Source organism: Vombatus ursinus, unplaced genomic scaffold (assembly GCF_900497805.2).
Source record: "Vombatus ursinus unplaced genomic scaffold, bare-nosed wombat genome assembly UNPS02007612.1, whole genome shotgun sequence".
Classification (NCBI taxonomy): Eukaryota; Metazoa; Chordata; class Mammalia; order Diprotodontia; family Vombatidae; genus Vombatus; species Vombatus ursinus.
The window spans coordinates 3,185,460-3,213,420 of record NW_020947390.1 but is presented as its reverse complement, the minus strand read 5'-3'; the positions used below and the strand labels follow the sequence as shown (position 1 = coordinate 3,213,420).

General features: G+C 38.1%; 1 protein-coding gene across 1 annotated transcript in view; it reads left to right on the top strand.

Annotated features, from left to right (window-relative positions):
• The first annotated feature begins 2,416 nt into the window (after positions 1-2,416).
• The window catches only part of TRPC6 (transient receptor potential cation channel subfamily C member 6), a 159,467-nt gene continuing 133,922 nt past the window's right edge, over positions 2,417-27,961 (top strand). Inside the window, exon 1 of the mRNA XM_027849550.1 lies at positions 2,417-2,937. Within this exon, the coding sequence (XP_027705351.1) occupies positions 2,774-2,937 (164 nt within the window). The 5' untranslated portion in view covers positions 2,417-2,773. The remainder of the gene's footprint in view (positions 2,938-27,961) is intronic.

Below are 27,961 nucleotides of genomic sequence, written 5' to 3'. Positions count from 1 at the left end.
TTCTAACTTGCTATTCTACCACTTAGTTTTAGTTGAAAAATAGTCCTTAATGTGAGTGAATCTTTCCTCAAGATGCCTTGCTGAAACAGCATACCTGGGAAATGCATCTACCTTTTAAGAAATTGTATTCCAATTAGATATGCTATGGTCAGTACTTCCCTCAAAGAAGTGATGGTAGGGGATACTCACCTAATAGGTATGCCTTTTAGATTGGGTCTTACAAAAAAGTTGAGAAATGGAGACTGGAGATAATCATCTGGATAATATGACCATAAAATGTTTTAGACAGAAATGTTTCTGGCAGATGGGTCTTGATTTGTTTCCCAAATTGGCAAAATTTTGAGTCTTTCTTTGTGTGTATAGACCCAGTCAGAGTGTGAAATTTATTCCTGCTGCTCTTTGACACTGTGGTTCTGTCTACAGACATGTGAAGGTGCATTGGTGGAGAGATTTGTAATTAATCTTTTCTTTGTATTTACTTATCTAGGTTACATCTTGTCATTCTCCTCTCCCTCCCAGAGTATAAGTAGTTCCAAGGAAGAGACAGTTTTCTGATTTTGTCTTTGCATCCCCAGAACCTAGTACAGTTCTTGGCACATAATATGTACTTAAGAGATGTCAGATTGGATTTAATTGAACATTTCAATAATACAGTACCAAGATGCAAACTATGATGACATTGCAGTATCATTTGATACTGGTTATTGTATAGTCTTTGAGATCATTACTAATGTTATCTGCCTTGCTCTAGTGGAAGCATTTGCTGCTTGTATGTAGATGGCTCAAAGATTTTAAAACAAACTTCTCCAAATAAAATGTGGAAAACACTGGCAAATAAGGAATATAGGCATTCACAATTATTTCATTGGATTGGGAAGAAATTATTTTATAAACCTTAAAGAAATATAAAGTGCTTAGAACAGTGCCTGGCACATAGTAGTCATTTAATAAATGTTTATTGACTGACCATATAAGGATTATTATTATTTTTAGCCAGTCAAATATTATAGTCATCTGTCCATGTGTTGTAATCTTCTGAAGATAGGGTATTTCTTTCTCCTCTAGCACCTACCACATTGCTCATGGCACAATAGGTGTTTAATAAATGTTAAGTTGAAGAATTTCTTTTCTAAAGATGTCCCATATGTAATTGTTGAATTGAATTTTAAAAGAAAGTTTAGTGAACACTTACTGTGTGCTAGGCATTGTTTTAGGTTTTGGGTCTACAGAGACTAAAAAAAAAGGGAGAGGAACAATCCTTGCCCTCAAGGAGCTTACATTCTGAAATGGGAGTTTATAGTCTACTGAATAAGACTTGCTTGTCTTTATTTAGACAGCTGTGATATAGCAGAAATACTAATGCAATGAGAAAAACCCCATTCTTGCCCTTCTTTTCCGTTTTCTAGCCGTGTGATCTTTGACAAATCATTTAGCTTCTCCAGCCTTTTGTCTCCTCATCTGTAAAATCGAAATAGCAATATCCAAGGAATGAGATAACTTAGCCCTTATTCCAGTGCTTTGCATATAGCAGCAGCACTAACTTCTCTTCTACCCTTGAGAGGCAAACTTGACGGGAGTGAAAAGTGTGTGGGGCTGATAGCCTGGCTTCAAACCTTGGACTGTTTTCAGTACTAGTTCTGTGACTCTGAGCTAGTCATTTAAAGCTAATTCCCCAATTTCCTTATCTATATTCTCTTTACCTCACTGGGAGAACCAAGAGAAATAGAAGAAGGTCTTAAGGAGAATGGAAAAAGGTGCAAGCCCTTGAGTTCTGTAAGTTGTGAAGCATTACTATAATTTGAAAAGACATTATTGGAATGCTGTGCAAATTTTTTTTTTTTTTTTTGTTCTCCCTTCTTTGCAGCGGCGGGAGACCTATGGGAATATGTGCTGTGTATTTCGGAGGAGGGTCCTGACACTTGCGGGGGTGGGGGTGGGGAGACAAGGAAACTGCTAAAAAGGCATAACCTAAAGACGAAGCTAGCAACGTTGTGGCAGACCGCACTGAACCTTTGGAACCCGTGGACTTCCTCTTCGAGTTGCGCACGGAAGAGAACCACTCCGGAGAGAGCCCGGTTCGACGGTGTAATCGAAATACCTGGTCTGGCAGAGCCTGGGCCTCAGAAACAGTCCTTGCTTTTGATCCTTTCGAATTCATCCCATCCCAGGAAGCTGGAACCAGAGGGAAGAAGCGCAAACTTCACCCTAGTCGTTCCAGGGACCCGTTTGGCTCCCTTTGAAGGTGGGACAGTCAACAGGATCATGACGCTGGCTGCGGGGAAAGAAGGCGGGGAAGCGGGGGGCGGACAGTCTTGGTTGACATAGTAACTCTTCATCACTCCCGCTCCCCCTGGTTTTCTCTCTGGCGAGCTAGTGAGAGCGCTCGGCTGTCTCAGTGACCCCGCCTGCCCGTCTGCCTGTCTGCGCTCTGCTCTGCCTCGGGGAGTGGGGAGCGCACGCTTGCTTCCCGTGGGGCTCCGAAGATCCATTCTGTTGGGACAGGAGAAACTTGGGCCCCTTTCCTGTCTGCTCTTCAAAGTGCCTTGCTGGGCAGGAGCGACGGCGGCGGCGTGCGCCTTTCCGCTCATCAGCGGTGTCAACCCTTCTCTCCAAGGAGTGTCTGCCCCGCATCCAGCCGGGCCCCAGGGCCAGCCCTTCCTCCAGCACAGGAGGCGACACCTTCACTCGGTGTTCTGGCCTGGCGACTCTGGACTGTAGCTGGGGCAGGGACTGAGCTGTCCCGGGGTACCCCGTGACCTGCTAAGCGCGGGCCATGAATCAGAACTCTCCCTATGGCCCTCGGAGGGTCTGCACTCCTGGAACCGGGGCCCGGAGAAATGAGAGCCAGGATTACCTACTCATCGACTCGGAGCTTTGCGAGGACAACTCCCTACAGCAGCCCTCGACCCTGCCTCCCTATGGCTACTATCCCTGCATGTGAGTTCTGGGTACTGCCCAGGGGCGGGAGGAGTTCAAATGGTGCGTGTGTGTGTGTGTGTGTGTGTGTGTGTGTGTGTGTGTGTGTGTCTGTCCGTCTGTCAGTCTGTGTGTAGAAACATAAAATGAGAGAGGCAGAGGTGGGATATACAGAGATACAGAGACAGATACTGAGATAGAGTAAGAAACAGAGACAGGCAGAGATAACCTATATGCAGAGAGAGGCAAAAGCGGACTCTTGAGACTGTAACTGCCAGCCTATTGGTGGAATTGTGTATGTTTTGGATGTTTGTGGCTGCATGTTTATATGCATGTGTTCATCCATACTTGAACGTGCTAACTTCCCTTCAACCGTGATTTGCCACATAAAAATGCATTCTGCTGAGAAACAAAGGGGCCAGATACTGCACTCTTTTCGAATTTTCCTTTCCAGGTAGGTTTAGGAGCAGTGGAGGAAGAAGTGTGAGGAAGCTAGCTTCTCTTGTAGCCTTTGTGGGCTAGACTGGGAAATTTGAAATACTGCTAGCAGATGCCTCCCTGTCCTTGGGGCTGGAATTCGCATCCACCTTCTCCTATCATCCCCCTTCTCCTGTATCTTCCTTTTCCTACTTCTTCATTTAGCTTGTTTTTTTGCCCTTCAGTTGGTCAGTTGGAGCTGACCAGGTTGGGCACTGCCTGGAATCTTAAGCACTGATATGTGTTTTCGGGTGAAGGCATTGAATCACATCACTGATACTCCCAAATATCCTGCCACCATATTCTTTGGGAAGAGAGAGTCATATTTATAGCTTCTTTTTCTATCATAAGCAAAAAAAGGACATCTGTTTGTTAGTCTTGGAAACATTTCCCAAATATCCAAATCTCTCTCCTGCAGCTGTGAGGCATCATGATGGGCAGAGAGCCCTCATGGTAGCTGGAGGGTTAATACAGTTAAGTAAAATCTTGGTTTTCCAGGATCTTGGGAAAAGATTTCAGTAGGCATGGAGAAACAGTCTTTGGGATTGGTGCCAACATGAGGTCAAGGAGACTGGAGAGGGTAGTACCCTTAGTCTAGGGATGAATAGTCAGAAGTTATTTAAGTATTTGCTTTTGGGAGAAAGAAGACTAGAAAACAGTCTACCTCTTCCTCACCCTCCTAACTCTCTATCATAACTAGGTCTGTCCCCTAGAGAATGTTTTTTCTTTACCCTAAAGCACCCCCCACTTTTTGTCGGTAATGTTTCCTGACCCTTACACTGTAGTTTGCTAATAGAAGAATATTGCACTATTACAGGAAACACTGAGATGATATCCTGCCTTGGGGGTTCTGACAAGCCAGTGGCAATTAATGTGAGGGCACCCAAACTGGCTATGGATCCCTGGAAAGGCTATTTATACAATGCAGAGAGTGATAAACTAGGCCTCTGATCAGTGCAAGTGCCTGAATGCAGTACTTTTACTTATGATGAAAGTTGATCCTTCTTTTCTGTTTTCTAAAGAAACTCCTCCCTAAAACCCAGAGTGAGCTGGCACATCTAAAACTGTGTTCCTGAGGCAACAGTTAGTTACTGATTTGAAAATGCTGCCTGAAGATATAGGACATCAAAGAGAAGTTCTCTCTAATGTATTTATTCATACCTTATGAGAATTTAATGCATTTTCTATTGCTAGTTGATGATGATTTTGATTTTTAAAAATTACCCTATCTCATTTTGAAACCAACAAATGTATATCCTCTCTAAGGTTATCTTCCATTTACCATGTATGTATCTTCTATGTCCCTTTTTATTTATGTGCTGGTGTCCCCTTGAGGATAGGTACTCTCTGTGTTTTTGCCTTTGTTTGTATCCTCTGTGCTTAGCACAGTGCCTGCCACAAGTCTCTCCCCACACCAGTCCATTTTCCATTCAGCTGCCAAAATGATTTTCCTAAAGCAAGGTCTGACCATGTCACTCTCATACTCAATAAACTTCAGGGTTCTCTATTATCCTGAGGATCAAACATATCCTTTGTTTGGCAGTCAAACTCTTCATAATCTAGCCCCACTCCACTTTACTTTTCTAGTCTTCTTACACCTTCTCCCCCCCCCACACATCCAGTGACATTGGCTTCCTTGCTTCCTTGCTGTTCCTTACAAGACACTCTATCTCTCAGCTCTGGGATTTTTTTCTGGCTATCTCTTATGCCTAGAATGCTGTCCCTTTTCATCTCTGCCTTTTGGTTTCCTTCAAGTGCCAACTTAAATCTCTCCTGCTACAGAAGGACTTTATTTCCTGTTTATCCTGTATATGACTTATTTGTATGTATTTCTTTGCTTGTTGCCTCCCGCTTCGGATTGTGAGCTACTTGAGGGCAAAAACTCTTTTGCTTCTCAATGTATCCTAGGTGCATAGCACAGCACCTGGCACATAGTTACCACTTTATAAATGCTTGTTGACTGACTGGCACATTGTAAATGTTTAATAATATTGATTGATTGAATGATTCCATTTTGCATTCATTTTGCAAAGCACTGTAGATTTCCACACGGGAACTATCTTACAGATTATTTAATACAAATCATTTAGGTTACAGATGGAGAAACTGAGGCTCATAGAAGTTAAATAGCTTGCCCAAAGTCTCACAAGAAACTAAGTGGCAGAGCTAGGATTCAAAATCATATCTGCTTATTGATTCCAATGTTCTTTCTTCTGGACCATTTCACATTGACTCCTCAGGCCATTCTTTGAGCCATAAGTAGATGAACTTTTATTTGGACATAACTTAGTTCAGCAAACATTTATTGAACATTGTCTGCAGGTAAAACATTCAGCTAAGTTTGGGAGGACATACAAAAATGAATAAGAAGCAATCTTTGATCTCAAGGAGCTTACATTCCAATAGTTAAATCCATTGATGCTAATAACAACCACCCACATTTATATAGCACTTTATAAAGCTTACAAAGTATACTTTCTTTATAACATCCCACTGTGATAGGTAGTGCAACAACTGTTATGCCCATCTTACAGATAAAAAAAAATGAAGCTCAGAGAGGTTAAATGATTTGTTCATGGTCATATAACTGGTAAATTGCATAGACTGAGCTTGAAACCAAGTTGTTCTGATCCCAAATCCAATATATTTTCCATAACTTAAAAAATGAGACTTAAAAAAGAATGCTGCTTCCTTTTTATTAGGTTTCACATTGAATACAATTTTCTCTAGTTATTTATTATCATCTTGGCCACTCTGATTATCACTTTTTCCTGTGCTTATGGGAAAAGCCATTTTGGTGAGAAATGGATGGTTAGAGTAAATATTTGTAGGAAATTTAAAGGGGGTAATTTGAGAAGAAATGATTCAAAAACATTATGTAATTTCCTCAACCACAAATATATATTTTTCCTTTTGCTTTCTCTAATTGTATATGCTGGCCTAACTGGAGTATCTGATTCTGTCATAATTAACTACATTCTGCTTACATTGTCTCTCACCCCTTCCCCTGACAATTCCCAGCACTCACACAGGCACAGTAGAATGTAAACTCTTTGAGGGCAAGGTTTGTTTTTTTTTTCATTGTATCCAATGCATCCAGTCCAAGACGTGGTTTGTAAATGGCTTAATGCTTATCAAACTGAATTGAAATGAGCAATTAGGGAACACTTATGAGGCCCATAATTTTATGTTTCTGTGTTTAATCCCAGACTCCTAAAGTACCATAATATTAATGTCAGAGACTTTCTCATCACTAGAAAGGTCCAGGCATGCTTTTTTGGCCCAAAACTCTTAACTTGGAAAATCTGAGATGACCTCTGTGTGGAGCCCTTCCATTCCCAACACAACATTACACAACCCCTGCATAGTGAAGTTAGTTACCTGCTCGAATGCATGGCATGAGGTTGTTTTAAATGGAGGGAAGCAAAATAAATACTTGATTAAGCAACCTTTAGCCCCCCAAATTAACCCTCTACATTCATTTTCTGTTCAGGTTACAATAGCTTCTCTGAAAAGTCCCTGCCCCACCAGTCCTATCTGGACCCAGGTCACCACTGCCCAAAGACAGCTGAAGTCAGGGAATGGGGGCAGCTGTGTTACTCTTTCTTGTTTCAGCTTTCTAAGGATCTTCATGCCTCCACAGCATATGCAGCCTTCTCAGGCATGACACACGAGTCTCTACAATTCCTTCTAATCCTTGAATAACATTTCCCTAGTACAAACTAATGGCATTTTTTTGGTCAAACTGTCAAACTCTCTCTCCATTTCCCTCTCTCTCTCTGTATTTCTGTCTGTCTCTCTGTCTGTCTGTCTGTCTCTCTCTCTGTCTCTCTGTCTCTCTCTCTGTCTCTTTCTCTGTCTCTCTGTCTCTCTCTCTCTCTTTCCTTTCTTTACCAACACTATCTAAGGGAGAGGCAGAGCAGGGAAGGTGGTTCTGAATTCTTAAAGGGCACATCATTCCTTAAAGAAAGGAAGGAAGAGACACAATTCACATATTGCTATAATATGCCTAATGGGTTGAGCTGAACAGCAGACAGATGAACAGAAATGACTTAGTAAGTTGATTTCATAGAGCGTGTGTGCATATTGTATGGAAAGAAATTTGAACATTTGCAAATCCCTATAATGAATGTTACTTTTTCAGAGCCTCTGCTTTCTAAAGATAAGTTAATAGTTTATCTGCTATGGTTATTTTTGTCTGTTAGTTTGACATCTAAATTATCATATTAGTTTGTATCTTGGACTCTTTTTGGTGATGTTTAAAAATTTTGTGTTGACAAATACCCTGAGTTTTCCTAAGACCAGTATTCTTTTCCTATCAGTCCACTCCTTGGTCTGTGTGGCTAGCTCATCATCTATGTCTCATGTCTTAGCCATTGTTCCCAAAAGTTCTCCTCTCAAACCTCTTTTCTTCTATTAATGGACTCTTAGTGAGCTCATTTCCCCTTTCCTCCTCTCATGGGTCCAAGTATTATTTCTATGAATATGATTCCCCAAACTACACATCCAGCCCTCTCTTTTTTTCTTAAGCCCCAGTCCTACATCACCAGCTATCCATTGCACATCTCTGCTTGGATATTTTTAAGCACCTCAAACTCAATACATCCAAACAAGAATTCACTCTCTTTTTCTCTAAAACTATCCCTCTTCCTAATTTCCCTATTTCTGTTAAAGGCAGTACCATTTTTCTACTTGCCTATGTTCATAATCTTGAAGTATCCCTCAATTCCTCACTATCCCTAAATTATAATTTCTGACCAGTTGCCAAATCTTGTCTATATCTGCAACATCTCTCATGTCTCTATTTATGCACAGCCACCCTACTTTGGGTCCTCATCACTTCTTGCCCTGACTATTGTAATTGTTTCCTAATCTATTTCTTTATTTCCCAATCTCACTTCTCTCCAATCCACCCTCCAATTTAAATGCCAAATTAATAATCCTAAAGCACAGATAAAACCATGCCACTCCTGTGCTCAAGAAGTTTTGATGGCTGTTTTTTGCATGTTAAAATACATGCTCTTCTCTTTGTCTTTTAAAATCCTTCACAATCTGTCTTCAGCCCATCTTTCCAGAATGATTTCCAAGTATTCCCCCTCACACATCTCTGTTCCAACCAAACAGGTCTAGTACATGACATGTCATGTCCCATCTCTGTACCTGAAATACACTCTTTTACCTCCATCTTTTTGAATCCTTGATTCCTTTCGAGGCTAAACTCAAGTGCCACCTTCTGCAGGAGGCATCATTACCTGTTTCCCCCAGAGGATAGTGCTCATTATGTCGTCCCCCCCCATACAAATGGGCTCTTTGCAGTCCTCTTCTTATTTGTGGAAATAGAGCTGGAGAATAATTTAGAGGTCTAAATCTCTCTTAAAGATAGGGAATCTGAAGCTCAGAGAGGTTAAGTGAATTTTCCATTGACAAACACATAGTAATTGACAGGAAGGAGATTTAAATCTAAGTCCACTGATATCAAATCCAGCCCTTTTGCTGTTTCTAAATTGTTCTGTTCTTCCCTTTACCTTGAGTGCAAGAACTATTTCACAGTTTGCTCTTGCATACCTAGTGCCTGGCCCACAGCAGGTGCTTAATAAATGCTTGTTGAATTTGAATGGCACATAGAGATTTCATAAATCTTTTTTTCCTGGTAGTTAAAACTCATTTCTGGGTTGGGATGATGCCATATAGTGCACTTCATCTTTCATTCACGTCCTTTTTTTCACAAAGAGTCAGAAAAACATTGTTTTCATTCCTTTCATCATCTTTTTCATAAAAATGCTAAGTATTGTTGGAGCATATCAGTGAAAATTGCTATTTGTGATTAACAATTGTTGAACTGAATGGAAATCAGAGGTCTGGACAAACAAATAAAAAGTATGTTTAATGATTATGTATTGACAGAATTTGTGTTTACATGCAAAATTTTCAAGAATAACTAGCCCGGCATATTGTGTTATGCTTTGAGGATACAATAATGAGGATACAACCCAAGGTCCCTGCCCTAGAGGCTTCTGTAGTCTAATTGACAAGGAATATGAATATAAAGGGAAAATAATGAAATAGAATATGTGTAACATACATAATACATGTAGAACTGCCACAGGCAGAGAACCTTGGCTGTCTGGATATCGTCTACATTTTGTCAGTACAGGGATTATATTCCAAAAACTGCATATGTCAACTGTACACTGTAGCCTAACACAGACAATAAGGACCATGCTTAGATCTCTTTAGTCTGTTCCATTGAGGAATTCAGAAATTCACAGAGCCATTTGTCTTAGTGCAGGGGAGAGGAGAGGAGAGGAGAGCAGAGGAAAGGAGAGGAGAGGGGTACGAGAGTGAGGGAGAGTCACCTATCCATGAGCCCACAGAGCTTTAAGGTCTTTTCTCTTCCTGAAGGATCCTTCACTACAAGGTATGGCTTCATTGATGTGCAAGTTGCATTATTATTCATCTGTGCTGGCTCTTCAAAAGGTGCAGTGTCTTAGCTGGCCAGGCTAATCTACTGCTGGGTTGGGTTAATCAGGTCACTTGGTGATTGTGCAGGCTTCTCATCAGGCTCTGATGCTGCTAAACTGGGCTTCTCTGCTGCTGAGGAACTGCTGCCTGACAATACACATAGATTGTACTACTGTTTGGACAGAGGCTGCCAGGCATGTTTCTTAGCCAATGGAGTCTTTTCAGAGCACGGGTGTTTCTGTTGGATAGACTGATCCAGTGGGGTCCCAGCCTTGCTCTTTGATGGACTGGCTGCTGCTTTTTGTTCCTTCAGACACTAACTTGGCTGGACAGTACTGCGAGCTCTTCAGCTGTAGTGTTACAGAGCTTTTTTATCTAGGGCAGCAACCCTTATCTTAGGACAGTCAAAAACTTCTTCTCTTGACTTCCTCAGAAGTTGCAGGGGATGTTAGAAGATTCATTTGTCCCTCCAACTGATAAATTCTTCCCAATTCAAAAGCCTAGTAAGTGACCCCATTTTATCTTAGGCTGATTAGTTTCAATTGACTTATTTTCTGTCTCTAACATTCATTTGAAAATCATATATCTATCTATATCTATATATCTATATTAATCTGTATCTATCTATCTATCTATCTATCTATCTATCTATCTATCTATCTACATGAGGCTAAGGACAAAGAATGATGACAGTCTGTTCCCTGGAAGCCAGTCCATTGCCTTGCTACCCTCATCATGGGCAATTGAGGTATTTAAGCCTCTTACCCTTTCTAGGGTAGAGAATGTCAATTTTGTACCTCCAGGCTTCCCCTTAACATTGGAATGTTTCTGTTTAAATCCCTAAAAGTGTTTAGCTTTGTCTGAATTTTCACCCTTTTTCCATCTGCATCTTGAAGGTGCACAATGAAGAAATACAATGACTGGCATATAGTAAGTGTGTAACAAATTCTTGTTATTGATCAATAGAGGTTTCAGTGGATTACATGTTCAACACTAATCAGCAGCTTAAAATGGTAGCTCTCCCTCGCCCCCCCCCAAAAAATGAAAAAAGATTGTATTGGACTTCCAGGTCTTAGGAACAATAATATGGAGGACTAGATATTTCCTCTGATCCCTTCAATCTCTCAAACCTCTCCAAAATACAAATTAGTCACCAAAGATAAAACAACTTCAATTGTCTCCATGATCTAAACCATCTAGAATCCAAAAGAAGGTTAAAAAAACCCACACTAATTGATGTTCATTGACCCTAAGCAGCTCTTCCCCTATTATCCCACATTATCAATAGAAAGGGTACATATATGACCAGACATAAGTTTACAAAAAAAAATCCTCATATCCTGGTCCCCTGTCCCTTTATCTAGTGCTGTGGAGACTCAAACTCACAAATAGACACCAACTGCAATCCTTCAGAGCAAAAACCTGACAGGGCCATAGCCCTAGAGCACCAGTTTTGCGAAGCTCTGAAGTGCCTGTGTCAGAGTAGAAAAGACTAGTACTAACTTGGCAGTTCTCTGAACTGTTGGCGTTGGGCCAGAGAACTGTGAACTAAGGAACAAAGGGAGTAGGGTAGGATATCTGGATGGTACACCATGTATGTAGGAAATGGGAGGAGGAGGAAGAAATGGCTGGAGCCAGTTATGACCACCCAAAAGCCACCTGGAGCAGAGATCTAGGCTGGTGAACCATGAACTACCAAGTTTAGGAGGCTGAGATACTTTGAGATCCTGCCCCCAAGGAAACCACCATCAGAGAAGACAAAGTCAGAAAGGGAATAGGGGAAAATCAGTGATGGGGGGGGTTGGAGGGGAGGGTCTGAAATTACTAAAGATCTTAGAAGGAAGAAAATTCAAAGACCTTTAACATAAGCAGAGAAATGAACAGGGAAAACAACAAGAAGAAAATGTGACATTTAAATCTAGCAAGCCAGTTCAGGCATCTGTGAATAAATACAGCAAAACAAAGAAAACTAATTTAACACTTGATGAGACAGAGGACCCTGTAGAATGTGAGGAGAACATGGAACCACAACACTATGTTACAGAGTGATAATTTTGAGGGGAGAATTTATGTCCTGCACAGCAAAAGTAATGGCAGAAGAGAAAAAGTGGAATCTGCAATGACGGGTTTAAGAAACAAAAGAGAGAACAATGCAAATATGTAAAAATGGAAAACAATCTAGGAGAAGCAAAAAAGCAGTAACTATGCAAGCAAAGTACACTGATCTTCATGATGGGATGGGTAGAGATAACTTAAGGATCATAGGTCCCCAAGAAGAACATGATGGGACAAAAAATCATTAACACTATAATACATGAAATAATAGAAAAGAACTGCTCAGAACTTTTGAACATAGAAATTAAATACCAACTGGAAGAATTCACAGATCACCTCTAGAAAAAAAAAAAAAACAAAGCTGCAAACTCCAAGGCATATAGTGGTTAAATTAAACAATTCATTTCAGAAACAATAAGATCTGTAAGCAATCAGGAGAAAGACCTTCACATATAAAGAAAAAGAAATTTAAATAAGAAAAGGTTATTCTGAATCAAGCAGAAAATGTAGGAGAGAATGGAATAATGTATTCTGAAGAGCAATGGAGCACAGGATGCATCCCGGCGTGACCTACCCTGCAAATCTGAGCTTAACCAAAAGTGAAAAAAGATGGACACTTAATAATACAGATGTGTTTGAAACATTTTTTAGAAAGAAAACCAGAAATGAAGAGATTATTTGCTTCTCAAACATCCCAAACAACAGAAATGTAAGAGGAGTGAATCCAAAGATGGCGACAGCAACAGAGTGACAACAGAAAGAGTAGTAAGAGACTTCTTCCTAAATGTACACGAGGAGACCTTCCCCTCATTGCTAGCCTTGATTTGGGGTCACGAAGGATTAGACACAACTGAAATGACTGGGGTCAAATCAAGGCTAGCAATGAGGGGAAGGTAGCCCTTGTTGTCTCAGAAAGAAAAGAGCCTATAGGAGAGGGGTGGGGGAGAGGATTGAAAAATGAGGAAAGGAAACAGGGCTTACTTTGGTGGTAGGAGGAAGTTCCACTGAAGAATGCAACAGTTTGTGAAGGAAGATGGGACCTTGCATTGGGTGTGGCCTGAGGGATTTGATATTTGAAATGTCTACTTGTCCTATCTTGGGAGAGGGAGAATTAGAACTTTTGGGGGCAACTGGCATCTGAGGGGGCAAGAGAGTATGGGCCCAGAGAGGAGATATTGAGAGAAACGTAGGGCAAAAGGTAACCAGAGGAGGGTATATATTAGTGGTGGGCTGCATGATCAGGGACATCATGGAGAAAGTGAGCTACTGTGGGGCATTGTGCTCACTGACATCTGCAATTGGCATTGTTATGGGAGTGAAGAACCATGGAAAAGGGGAATCCAAGAGGCAAGCTCTACAAAGCAGCAGCAGAAATCACTTAGAGGGAACAGTCTAGGTTGGATACCTTGAAAGTTTTATTTGCATAAGGAATACAGAGAGAGACCTGATAGTTAAAGAGGTCATGAATCAGATAAGAAGAGTCTAGAATAGACAGAAAGAGAGGATGGATAATGAAAAGAGTGAGATATGCCCTTTTTGGAGGAGGCACAGGAAAAGAAATTAAAAAAAAAACTAATGCACAGGACTAGTTGAAGGGGAAGAGAGGAAGGAGGAATCTACTTGAGTAATTGAGAGGGAAAAAAGGGGGGGAGAATTATATATAAGATAAAAGCAAAAGAGAAAAAGGAACTAATAAGCAAAATTCCAAATGGAAAGGTGTAACAAACAAGAGGATGGGATCAGGTGTTGAGGGAATGAGAGCCAGGAGGAACAAACCTTCTTAAAAAAAGAATAAAGTAAAGTAACTGAAGGAACATGTTAGTATGTTTACAGTAGAAGAGGCAATAAAACCATAATTTGAAAAAAAAACCCCAATATTAGAGAAAGATAAATCTAACTCACAACTTTATATGTGAATAGATTAAACTATTCAATAAAATGAAAAAAATGGCACATTGGATAAGAAAACAAAAGCCTACAATTCATTGCTTTTAAGAAATAACATTTAAAAACAAAGACATACACAAATTAAAACTGAAGGGATAGAAAAAAAATTACGACATATTAAGTGAATCCAAAATAGCAAGAGTTACAATTGTGCTATCTGACCAAAAAAAAAACCCCAAACATTTAAAAAAATAAAAAAGGATCAACAAGGAAATTATAATGTGTTGAAAGAAACCATAGACAGCAAAACAATATCAGTAGTAAACTTACACACTTCATATGCCTTGGCAGCTAAATACATAAAGGAAATGTTATCTGATCTACAAGAAGAAATAGACACTAACACAATAATGATAGGAGGCTTCAATATCCCTCTTTCAATTTTAGATAACTCTAACAGAAAGATAAACAAAAAGATAAACTATGCAACTGAATATGTACACATATTTTTGTCATAACCCCATGGAACTTTTACTAAAACTGAACATATACTAGGGCACAGATATTGCAAACAAATGTAAAAGGGCAGAAAGTTACTATATCCTTTGTAGACTATAATACAATAAAATAGTAATGGGTTCAGGGACCACAATCAAAAGATACAAGACCTAAATGGAATATTAACAATGAAATCTTAAATTGTTGTTTATCTTTCATGCTGGAATAGGATCAAAATGACATCATGATTTCAGGGTCAATTTATAATGTGTCCAGCTGTGACTGATCATATCAATATGAGCTCAGAAGGCTCTGCCACAAGTCAGGCACAAACAGTCCATATGACCATTTGGGAGAGAAATGTCTCTAAATCTGTGCATCTCCTGTTTCTTTTGAGCTACCACAATTCTGCTTTGCTCATAGAACACAGGGCCTTCTTTGATGCAGGCATGCCATGTTGGATGATCCTGTCTCAGAGACTCCCATGTCTCACAATCAATACCAAAGTTCTTCAGAAAGACCTTGAGATTGACCTTTTATCACTTCTGACCACCATGTGAGTGCCTGCTTTGTGTGAGTTCTGTGTAAAATGGTCTTTTAGGCATACATACAGAGTTGGACTCTCTGCAATAGAATTTGGATGCTTGGCAGCTCAGCTCAAGAAATGACCTCCATGTCTGGTACCTTATTTTTTTGAGATGAACCTCAGAATCTTCCTAAGACAATTCAAATGGAAGTGGTTCAATTTTCTGGCATGGTGCTGATAGACTGTCCAGGTTTCATAGGTATATAATAATGAGGTCAGCACAATAACTCTGTAGACCTTGAGAAATCCTAGACAATGACTGGGTGAAAGAACAGATCACAGAAATAATTAATAATTATGTAAAAGAAAATGATAATGATGAAAAAAACATATCAAAATTTCTGGGAAGCAGCTAAACCCATCCTCAGAGAGAAAATCATATTCTTAAGAAATATACATTAACAAAGTAGAAAAAAAGAGAGGATTAAGGAACTATTATGTATTTAAAAATTAGAAAGCCAACAAATAAACAAACATCAAGTCAGTAGAAAAGAGGAGATATTAAAAAGTAGAGAGGAAAAAGATTAATTGGAAATAAACCCACAGAAATGATAAAACTAAAAGCTGGTTCTCTGAAAAGACCAAAAAAATTGACAAACTCTTAACTAATCTGATTAAAAAGAAGAGAATAAAATCAAATCAATGAATAGCAAATGAACAAGGTGGAATCACAGCAAAACCAGAAAAAAGTAAAAAAGAATTATCAGAAGATAAGTAGAATTCTATGATGACAAAACTGAGGACACAAAAGAAATAGAGGGAAACCTTCAAAGATATAAAATGCCCAAACTATCAGAATACAGATGGAGATCTTAAACAACTCACTCTTAGGAAAGCTGTAAAGCAACTACAAAAGAAAAAAAAATCCACCAACTCCTGATCCTGATGGAATCACAAGAGAATTCCATTAAACCTTTAGGGCACAGTTAGAACTTATACTTAATAAATTATTCTCAAAAATTGAGAAAGAAAAGTTTGAGAGAATTCTGGTGTGAATTCATCAGCACCAGAAGTTATTTCCTTTGGTAGTTCCTTTAGAGTTAATTATATTTCCTTTCCTAAGATTGGGTTGATCTCTTTGGTCTTCTGTCAGTTGTGGTGATAATTTATATTAAAAAATTCCTCTTTCTTTTATTTTCTCGGTTTTGTTAGGATATGAGTATATACTAGGTTCTGATAATTCTTTTTTCCTCTCTTCTAGTTGTATTGTTATTTTACCTTGTTCATCTGCTATTTTATTAATTTGATTTTCTGCTCTCCTCTTTTTAATATATTCATTAAAGGTTTATCAATTTTTATTGATCTTTTCAAATAATCATCTTTAAGTTTAATTTATAATTTGTATAATTTATTTTGTTTCCAGTTTATTTCTCCTCTAAATTTTAATATCTCCTCTTTTGTGCTTATTTTAAGTTTGCTTATTTGTCAGCTTTCAGTTTTTAAAAATGCATATTCAATTCCTTCATCCTCTCTTTTTCTATTTTTTAAATATTTATTTATGGGGATATGATTTTTCCCCTGAGGATTTCTTTAGATGCATCCCAGAAATTTTGGTATATGGTTTCTTTATTATCATAGTTATTCATAATGTCTATGATTTGTTCTTTGACTCACTCATTATTCAGGATTTCATTGCTAAGATTCCATTTGGGTCTGTGTGTTTTGTTTGTGGTCACTGAACCAGTTTCGCTTTTTGTTGCATTATGGTTTATAAAAAATATACTAAGTATTTCTGCACTTTTACATTTATTTGCAATATCTGTGCCTTAATAAATGTTTAGTTTTTGTAAGCATTCCATATCATGCTAAGAAATATGGATATTTGTTTGCTGTCCCGTATAGAAGATGCCATCAGTGTTTTTAACTCTAATTTCCAGGAATTTGTTCAGTTGTATATTTTCTCTTCTGTTTATCTTTCTGTTAAAGTCAACCAAAACTGAGAGAGGAATATTGAAGTCTCCTATCACTATTGTGTTACTGTCTAGGTATTCATGTAGTTCAGTTAATATTCCCTTCTTGTATTTAGATTCTAAGGCACATTAAATAAAAATATTAAACTTAGATACTCTAAAAAGCACCTAATTTAATATTGATATTAGTTTGTTGCCTATGGTTTCTTTCAGCATAATGTAGACTCCTTGTTTATTCTTTTTTTGTTTTGAATATTTGTTTTTGCTTTGTCATAAAGCATGATTGCAACTCTTGCTTTTTTGAATTCATTTCATTAATAGTACATTTTTCTGACACTCCATCCCCATTTTTATTCTGTATATACCTTTGTTTTTTAAATATATCTCTTGTAAGAGTGTAGATTTTTTTTTCTTATCCAATCTGTGTCTCATTTCAATTTTATCAGATTGCTTAATCTATTCAGTTAGTTATGCATTTCAGGTTTGTATTTTCCTCCATTTTCTCTAATATTGGGGTTCTTTTTCAAATTAGTATTCCCCACCTCTTCTGCTGTAAGCATAGTACTGTTTCTCCTGAGTTATTTCCTTTCATCTATTTTAAGGTGCTCTTATTCCTGTTGAGTCTCTAAGCCTTTCCCACATCCCCACCCCAGTTGTTTTTTACCTTTCCCTGGTTTTTGGAGTTTCACTTATTAGTTTCTTTTTCTTGCTTGCTTTTATTTAGTTATTCCATTCTTCTTCTTCTTCTTCTTCTTCTTCTTCTTTTTATCTCTCTCTCTCTCTTTCCCTCCTTCCCTCCCTCCCTCTCATGCCTATTTTGTTTACTTTCTTCTAAATAATTCCTAATATTGCTTAATAGTCCCATGGCTCCCTTTTTCCATTTTGCCTCACTTATAGAAATCCCAATTCCTGAAGGTGGTAGAGCTGATGTTACTTCATGGTAGGACTCTTCCTATGTCCCCAATTGTACAGTTCATTGTTGACCTTTGCCCTCTTCTTGGTCATCCCCCCTCCCATTTGTCTAAAAACATCTTTCCTGGGTCCATGCCCTCCCATTCTTCTGTGGATAGTTGCCCCCAGGAGCTCTGGTTCCCCTTCTCTTGAGACAGTATGAGTAGTCTCTCTAAGCACCAAATCCCTACAGATAATATCCATTATGAGGCCTTCATCTGCCTTTATGGAATATCTTTCTTCTCCATAAGAGTATTCATCACTGGTGTCCCCTCCCACTACTGAAATACCCTTTATTTCTCCCCTTTTAAAAACTCCTCCTTTTGCCTCCTCACCTATCCCCTCACATGCTCTCATCTTCCCGAGAGATTACAAGAATAATTTTTCTTTCATTGTTAGCCTTTGATTTGATTAGGGGACATCACAATTTCCCTCTTTCTTTTCCCTCCTCTCCCCTTTTTTATCCACTCTCCCATTCTGTAATTTAGTTCCACAAAAAACAATGATTCACCTGTAGGCAGGATGTAATCAGGCTCAGTCCCTGATGTTTCAGTCTTCTTTCTCCACCATCACTTCTATTTGACTTCTGCTTTCAACTCAATCTTTTAATTTACATTCGGAAATAAACTGTCTTTTTGTTGTCATTTTGTTGTTGTTGTCCTTGGTTGCTGTATTTCAGTTGCTCAGTCAAGAAATATTTGTGAAACATCTACTATGTGCCAGGCACTGTGCTAAGCACTGGGGACACAAAAAGAAAGAAAAGAAGGAAGGAAGAAAGTTCTTGACCTTGAGAAGCTTATAGTCCAATAGGGGAAAACAGCACACAAAAGGAAGTAGAAAAGCAGGACGGAGTAAAAAAGCAGGACTCAGGAAAGTACCTGATGCAAAGGCATGTTGAAGTCCCAAGGTAGTGCAGCCAAGTGAGACATGAGGAAATGTTCTGAGCTAGGATCCCTTTTTAAATGGAAGTTTGGGAGTTCATGGTTCCACTCTCCAATCAGAGGGACAGAGGGTGGTGAAGAGGTGGAGTGCCAAGGCTGATGGGATCTTGTAGGATGATGAGGTTATTCCAATAAGCTTCCTGAAGAATGGTGGAAAAGTCAGAGAAATCCTAAAGTAGTGCAGCTAGGTGAGAAAAAGGGAGAAACAAGTATTTGTTTATCCTTATTTTTTTTGGCTGGGATGTTTGAGAAGCAAATAATTCCTTTAGGACTAGTTTTCTTTCTAGGAATCTTTTAAACACTTCTTTATGATTGAGCATCCGTCTTTTTTTTTTTTTTTTTTTACAGTTAGGCTCAGATTAGCAGCGTAGGTTACCTTGATCTGCACACTAAGCTCCTTTGCTCTTTGGAACATATTATTTCATTCTCCCTTGTGTTTTGGGTATAGAATAGTCATGTGGTTTTTTAAAAATTTCTTTTATATTTGAAGTTCTTCCTTCTAACCAATTGCAGAATTTGTTATTTCTCAGTGAAATTATTCATTTTAACCACTATATGTCTTATAGTTTGAAGCCTGAGGTTGTTTTGTTTTCCTGGAGGTAGTGTGTGGATTCTTAAGATTCACATTTTATTTTCTGTGTTCAGAAGTTCTGGACATTTTCTTATGTTCTTTTTTGCTTCACGGTGTTCTGGTGGCACAGCGGATAGAGTTGTGGGACCAGAGTTAGAACTTGAGTTCAAATCTGACCTTAGATGCTAACTAGCTGTGTAACCCTGGGCAAGTCACTTAACTCTGCCTCAGTTTTCTCATCTGTAAACTGAGGGAGAAGGAAATGGCAAACTACTCCAGTATATTTGCCAAGAAACCCCAACTGAGGTCACAGAGAGTCAGACACAACTGAAATGACTGAACAAATGTTTTTCTGGGTGACTTATAATCCTCAAATTATCTCAGTGCATCCTGTCTTTGAGATCAATATGTTTCACTTGCACGGAGATCATGCTTTCTTTTAATTTTACTGCTTTGTGCTTCTCTTATTACATTTTGTTCTTTATGTTTGTGTATTTGCATTACTAATCATTTGTTCTCTCTTTTGTTTCTTTGTTGATACTTGCCACTGTAGATGAAAATTTTTCTATTTTGCCAATCAGTTCTGCTGTGCAGACCATAAATTCAGCTTTCACAATTCTTATTTCTCTTTTAAACCATTAAGGAACAGTGTACTGTGTTCTATACTCTTTACATAATCTGCAGGTTTCTCTGCCTTATCATGTGTTGAATCATTTTCCTTTGTCCTGTCAGCTTCTGTGGCCAGGAATATGGTAGATGGTGAGTGAAGGAGTGTTGGGTAAGCTCTCATTAGAGGTTAGAGTATATTGGTCTTATATGCTATTAGTTCACTTTGTTTTTATCTAGTTTGGGTTCTTGGCACCCTAGACTGTGGAGACAGCTTTTTATCTCTGCTTCATAATTGCTATTTTGGAGAAGTTTGAGAAGTCATAAGTATCATAGAAAATGTTCAGTTCACCATCCTTTTGTTCATGTGACCCAGAAGGCCACTGCTTAACCTACTTAATATCACCCAACTCCACATTCTCTTCCCCTCACTTTCAATCCCTTCCTCCTTTCAGTTGATCAACTCTTTTGCTGGTTTTGGAGATTTACTTAAATTACTGATTTCTTTTTCTTTCTTTTTCCCTCCAATTCTTCCTCTCTTTCTTCCCCTTTATCCTCCTCCCCCAGCTAAAGTAGTTAATTCAACTCTCAATTCTCCTCCTCATTAATTTTTGTTAGTTTTTTTCTGCTTCCTTTTAAAATAATTTTTTACCTTGTTCTCTTTATAAATTCTCTTCTCTTTTTGTCTATTCTGAAGCTTTATTCTTTGATTTCGGTCTGTATACTTATTTATTTCTTCTTTATTCATTTTGTGTACCATTTGTGGAATTCAAACTTTGAAGTATTGTTTGAGTATCCTCTACTAACTTATTTTTCTGTTGATACCTTTACAGATCTTGTCTCACCATCCATTTTTTTGGCTGTGCATCACTCTTAGAAGTATTCATTTGTAAGAGAAGTAATGAGGATAGACTTCACCCCATAGTAGAAATTTCCCTGTGATTAACCGGCAATTTGATTAATTGAGGCAGAGTGTCCGCCCGAACAAAGGGAAAAAAGGCACAGTTCAAGTGCAAAGTCAGAACACACACACATACAGAGAACATCAGAACCTAGTCTGACTCTATAAAGATTGGGGGTTTATGGAGCCGTTTAGATGAGCAATACTCATTCTGCCTCCTGATTGGTGCATTCTGATTCCCAACTTATTTTGGCCTCTCCCAAATAATAAGGGAGCTCAAGCAAATCAAGGTGATTAGTAAACTCATTGTTCATTCTATATCCACACCTGTATTACCAATCATTTGTTTGAATTGTACCTCCTACCTTCCCCATTATCACTATCTTTCCCACTTGCTCTCTAACCTCCTCTCTGGGTCCAGGTCTTCCCACTTTTTTGGGTGCTAGATATCCTTATGGAATCTGATTTTCTTTCCCTTGAAGCAGGATTTTATCAATGGAGGCAAAACTTTCAGAGAGGTATTCTTCCTATGCCTCAAATCTCTGCAAATTAGACCTACTGTGTGGTCCCTGTCTCTCCCTATATGTCTCCTGTCCCACTGTAATACTCTTCAGTGGACCCTCAATCCAGAATGGGTTAAGACTTAACAATTTCTTCCCAACCCACCATTTTAATCCTTTCTTTTGCTACTATTCCAATTCTCCCATAGACCATCTTCTTGCTGAGAAACTAGGAGTTATCTTCCCTTTGCTTTTTCATAGGGGCTTGATTAAGGTAGATAGCACCCATTCCCTACTCTTTTCCACCTTTTCTCTCTCCTTTTATGTATCCTTCCATTTGACAGCTTCATCCCACAGAATACCTGATACATCTGCAAAGAAGGGAGCAGTTGTGGGATTTAGTGCGTGGTGTTTCAGGCCTACTCCTCCACCATCACTCTTTAAATTCTACTTTAATCTTTATCATCTTGTGAACTTTTAAAAGGAAATCTTAGTGATCAATCTGTTATTCATTCTGTTTGCTGTTAACCTAATAGGTGTCATTCTCTTTCTGTTTTTTTTTCCCTTTTAGCAGTCTCTAGAGATGGGGTAATTTCATTACTTTTTGTTCCTTCATAGCTGTATTATTTATTTTTTCTTATATTTCTATCAATTGAGGTGTTTGCAAGTCAAATAGTCCGCTGACAACTGACTTTTTTTTGTTGTTTTGCAGGAATGTTTCAAACTCCTTTATTTTATTGAACATCAATATTTCAATATTTGTCACTGAAAATTAGGCTCAGGTTTTATAGGGTATGTCATTTTGGATTGCATTGTGAATTCTTTTCCTTTTTGGAATATATTTTCCCATTTCCTCCTGGGGTTTCTGGAGGGTATGTTCTTATGCTATTTGGATTTCCTTTCTTTTATATATGATAGTCTTCTAGCTACTTGCAGAATTTGTTGATTTTCATTGGAACTGTTCAGTTTAATCTCTGTGTGTTAGAGTGTGAAGTATTCTTTTTTTTCTTTTCATGTATCACTTGAAAGTGATATATGAATTCTTTCAATTGGTATTTTGTTTTTTTTTGTTTAGAAACTGAGTATTTTTCTTATAGTATTTCCTGCATTGTGTATTTTTTTTATTTGTTATGTTTTTATGGGAAATCTATGTTCCTTAAATTGTGTCTATGTTTCCTGTCTTTGAGATAAATGACTTTTGTTTATATGGAAATCATGTGGTCTTTTAATATTACTTCCTTTTACTTTTCTTCTTCTAGATTGTCTTTCACTTTAGTATATTTGTATGTCCAAACTGTTACATGCTCCTTTGCCTTTTTCTTTGTTTCTTTTTTTTAGATACTACCACTGTGAATTCAAGTATTTTTTCCCCATTAATCTAAGTATTTCAGCTATACAGATCATAAATTCTGTTATTTGTTCTCATCTAACTTCTCTGTTTTGATTCAATCTGGACCTGCCTGTTGGGGTACCATGTTCTCTTGGGAAACCACAGCGTTCTATGTTCTATCAGTTGTTTGTTTAATTTCCTTTGTCTTACAGTATTTATTTAGAAAGGGGAGGGAGAAGGAGGTTAGGGGAGGGGGAAGAGTTGTGGGAAAGAGATCAGATTGAACTTGTGGGGAGGTTATCAGTCTAAAATGAGTCAGGGCCAGGTTTGATTGGGGAGAAAGGAGCCTTAAGTGGGACCTTTAGGCTTGGAGTGAGTCTGGGAGTAGCATGGATTTGGATTGAGAATAGGAAAGAATAACCAGCCTGTGATGATTCCAGAGGATAGGTTATATTTGGGGGGTATGGAAAATGGCTAGTGAATTTTGGACTGTAGGGAAATAGGGTGGATGGGAGGTGCAGGGAGTGAGAAAGAATCTTTGGTCTGGCTCATCTTATGGACAGTGCATTGGCATTGTCAGTAGGATAAGCTGGACAGGACAGCCTGTGGAAGAGCATCCGGATGAGTGGGTAGGCTGAGTACAGATTGAATCTGAAAAGGAGTGAGATGGTACTATGAATCCTAATTTGGGATTATACTTTGAACTTGGGGTCAGGGAAAAGTTGGTTTGGGAGGGGAATAAGGGGATCTTATGGGCTTGGGTTGGGAGTACATAGTGGTCAGAAGAGACATTGGATTTAGTTGGGGGCATAATGATAGTATTATGGCTAGGTAGCAGGTCGAGTTTAAATATGAGGAATTTTTAGAGTTCTCAGGGGGCACATAGTTATAATCTGGGAGGATATGTCATACCAGTTCTCTTAAAGGATCCTGGGAGATTCTGCTTGCTATATAGCTTTAGGCAACATTAACCCTTCTACTGCCTCTACAAACAGCTCCCCTGTACTCCCCTGCTCCCTCAGTCTACATATTTTCCTCAATTACAAGTTGAAAGGTTTGGACTAGATGGACTCTGAGGTCTATTCCAGCTCTATATCATTATCCTTTTTAGAAATTGAACTTTCACTGGCATTTTGATGTATATATTTTCTTTCTGATCCAATTCTATCCCTCAACTCTATGCTTTTTCACTGGCCGCTCTCTATACTTGTGATGTTTGTTCTCTTCATCTTCACTTCCTGACTTTCCTGGGTTCTTTGGAGACTCAACTCAAATACCTTCTTCTGCAAGTGACCTCACCAGGTTTCTCCTTCCCAATTCTCCTCCCTCCTCTCCCACCCTTCACATTCCTACTGCCTTCCTTCTGAGATTACATCCTGTTTTCACTGTGTATATCTTTTATGCACATAGTTATTTGCATGTTGTCTCCTTCATTAGATCATGAGCTCCTTGAGGGCAAGGACTGTTTTTGCCTCTCTGTATCACCAGCCCTTAGCACAGTATCTGAAACATAGCAGGTGCTCAATTAATGCTTATTGACTGACTAACTGGGATCAGAGTTTCTTAAGCTATGATCCATAGATCCCTAGAGGGTCTGTAGAATGATTTCAGGGGATCTATGAACTTGGGTGGGAAAAATACGTCTTAATTTTAATTAACCTATAATTGAAATTTAGCATTTCCTTTGATTGTGAATTAAAAAAAAATATTCTGAGAAGCAGTCCATTGTCTTCTTCAGCCTGACAAAAACCATTAAACCTATAATTTTAAAAGTGTGATGTTATGAATCAGGACAACAGGGTAAACCCCACATGTTTACAGTACTCTCACAAACCACTTATTGAGAATTTGTAATATGCAAGCACTATTCTGGACCCTGAAAAAAAAAGATATGACCCTTGCCCTCACGAGCCTTGCATTCTATCACTGGGGCTTTGGCACAATCACAAATATGCAATACTATACAATAACCAAATAATTATATTAAAGTAATCATAAAATTATGAGATCACAGATATAGAGGTGAAAGGAAACTTAGAGGCTTTCTAGTTCAATCACCTCATTTTATAGACGAAGAAACTGAGGTATAGAGCAGTTAAATGACTTGCCCTGAGTCATTCCTCAGGCAAGTTTACTGCAGGAGGTCTGCATAACTTGGGGGAGAGGTGGCACTGCTTCTTTCCTTGCTCCTGACATCTAAAGCATACCAGTGGAGCACATGGACTGTGCTACCATTTATCCTTTACTGCCAACAAGTGACCAATCCATCTTTTTTATCATAAATTTATCAATGATGTATTGATTGGTTGTGCTAATTTTTCTCTTCCTCTTTTTTAAAAAAATATTATTTGATATATGATATTAACAGGAAGAAAGACATAAGAGGGAATTGGAGAAATTTTGGAAATCTAAGAACAAAGATATGAATAAAAATAATACATTTATCGATGATATTCTTTCTTCAAAGTTCCTTATTTGTTTGTTGCCCTGATATCATCCACCATAATCCTTTCCCTTTCTCTTCCAAAGAAGTCTTCTTGGACATCTCTGATCCTCCCAGTTGAGTACTTCAACATTTTCTTGTAGCATTTTGGAACTTTTTACCTTTTATCATGATTATTTGTGTGTCAAGGCACCCAGTCACATTCAGTGTTAAGCACTTGAGTTCAGAGTCTGGATCATGTTTCATTTTTTATCTATTATCCAGCAAAATGATTTATACATTATATGTGCTTACTAAATGTTTGTCAAATTTAAATTAATTGGAAGGGAAATGGAATTCCTATTGCTGTTCCTGAGTTCCATCCACTTAATGGAATGGATATTACATTCATATGTAACAGATTTATTGAAATTGATCATTTCATATCTGTATGTGGGGAAGAAGAATAATAAGACAATAGAATCATAGATTTCAAGGGGACATTAAATCCAACACCCTTAATTTACAGGTGAAGAAACTGAGGCCCTAAGAGATTGAATGGCTTGCTTAAAAATAAATAATGTCAGAGGTGGGATGTGAACCCAGATTTTCCTGACTCCAAGTCCAGCACTCTACCCATGGTACCCTGAAATAGGTATCTACAATACCCATTGTATTTAATTGTTTTGGGTACAGTTTGGAACACTATAACAGCTGTAGCTGGTATGCTTCTGATGTTGTTAGATGTCTTTGAATCATAGAAGCAACACTGTGTCAGAATAATAAAAATTGCAGGTGACTCAAAAGGTAATAGAAGGACTTATGGTGGGTGTGTGAGTAGGCTGCAGGTTGGAAGAGCTGCAGTCTTCAGTGATGAAAGGAGTGGCTACCTAGTGAGATCCTAGAATCATCAAAGAGTCAAGGTAATAAAAAAAATCAAACAATAAACTCTTTGAATTGTTTGGGGTACAAAGAAACCTTGAATTTTAGCTGGTTCCTACCAAATAACTGGCAAAAAGTAAAGGAGGCCATATGTCACTTAAGAAGTGATATGTTAATGGTAGGGTGTTTTCTTAAAACTGATGCATTTGGGCTTTATGGAAGGTGAAGGGTTCTAGCTAAATATTTTATTCTCCATTCTGTAAGGAGACAACCAAAATGGCCTGGTTGGGTTGTTATCATTTGGTGCCAGTGCTATAGTGCTTCCTGCTCCATTCTTGTGCTTGACATGTGGATATGTAAGACAGACATGGATAGATGACATGTGGACATTGAGAGTCAAATAAAATAGTGCAGTTGGAAATGCCTGTCTTGTGCTATCTTCATTGACAGTGTTTTTTCTTCTTCATAATCTGTTCCTATTTTTTTTTGTTGTTGTTGTTTGGTCACTTCAGTCCTGTTCAATTCTCTGTGACCTCATTTGAGGTATTCTTGACAGAGATACTGGAGTGGTTTGCCATTTCCTTCTCTAGCTCATTTTACAGATGAGGAAACTGAGGCAAACAGGGCTAAGTGACTTGCCCAGTGTCATACAACTAGTAAGTGTCTGAAGCTGGATTGAAATTCTTGCAGATAAGTCTTCCTGATTTCAAGCCCAGTGTTCTATCCACTGTGCCATGTAGCTGCCCTTTCTTTTGTTTACAGCTTCCCAAGTAGGGGTGATTTACTGTCTGATGGGAAATGTCTATTGAAAACTATGGCTTTATCTAATTAGAGAGGAACATAAAGTCATATGGCCTGGCAAATCCCTCAAAGGGGTTTGTCTTTTCAGAACAGATAACAAAATGTAGCTTATTTTCAGTCAATTGTGCAAAATAAGCCTGTGAAGGTTTATTTTCTCTCTTGTCCTAATTGACTAAGAACATAGAATCATAGCTCTGGAACTGGACAGGACTTTAAAGGCTGTCTGGTATAACCCCTTCATTTCACAAAAGAGAAACTGAGATCCAGAGAGACTAAGTGATTTGGATAAAGCTGCCGAGGTAAATATTAGTCTGGGTTTTGGAATCAGATCTTCTGACTCTGATGATTATTCATTGGAGCAAAATGGTGGCATTTTGTTAAGCTTGCTGACAAAGTTATAGATGTAGTTGTGATTATAAAAGGAAATAAAAAGGAGACTAAAACAAGCTTGAGATTGAAAAGTCATCCTTAACAGTTTTTAAAAATATAATTTCTTGGACTCACTTAAAGAAAATTATCTGGAAGCTTATATCATGACAGTAAAAAAAATCATGTCAAAATCAAAATAATGAAAAATTTTCATTTAAATATATAGTAAGTATATAGTTTGTCATGGCTCTATTATATGGTTTAGTAGTTCTTGAAGAACTATTTTAAAATACTTAATTATTACGAATTTTAATCTAAGTTATAAAGTTCACAACTTTATACACAAAAACATATAGTTGTATGTATGAGTATACAGTACAGAATGTCATTTAATTTAGTTGTGAGATTGGGTGATTGTGTGTACTGATAAAATTTTAAATATCCCTTTCCAGCCTGTTTGAATTTAAACTATTTATAGTAGAACAGCAGGCCTGGAAAATATGTGCTTTTATAGGGAAACTTTTCTCTCATTACTAAAGGACAGAACCTCTGTAAGCTAGAAAGTGTATACTTAACAGTTGATATCTTGAGCAGTAGTTGTTTGTGTGTCTATAATGTCTTATAATTGAGACAATTAGTTTACATAGGATTGCACTTCCAGGTTCTTTTCTCTTGATCATGATTTTTCACTTAGGAATATAGATTTAGAGCAGGAAGTTACTTTAGATATAATCTGGTCCAACCCCCTAATTTTATAAATATATCTTACTTTGGTATTTTATGTACTCAAGAAGCTGCCATTATCATATGTGTGGTTCTCTCCCTTTTTCTATAGGGTGCTCAACACTTTAAAACATCTATGATTTTATCATGTGGCCCTGCCAGTGTCACAAATC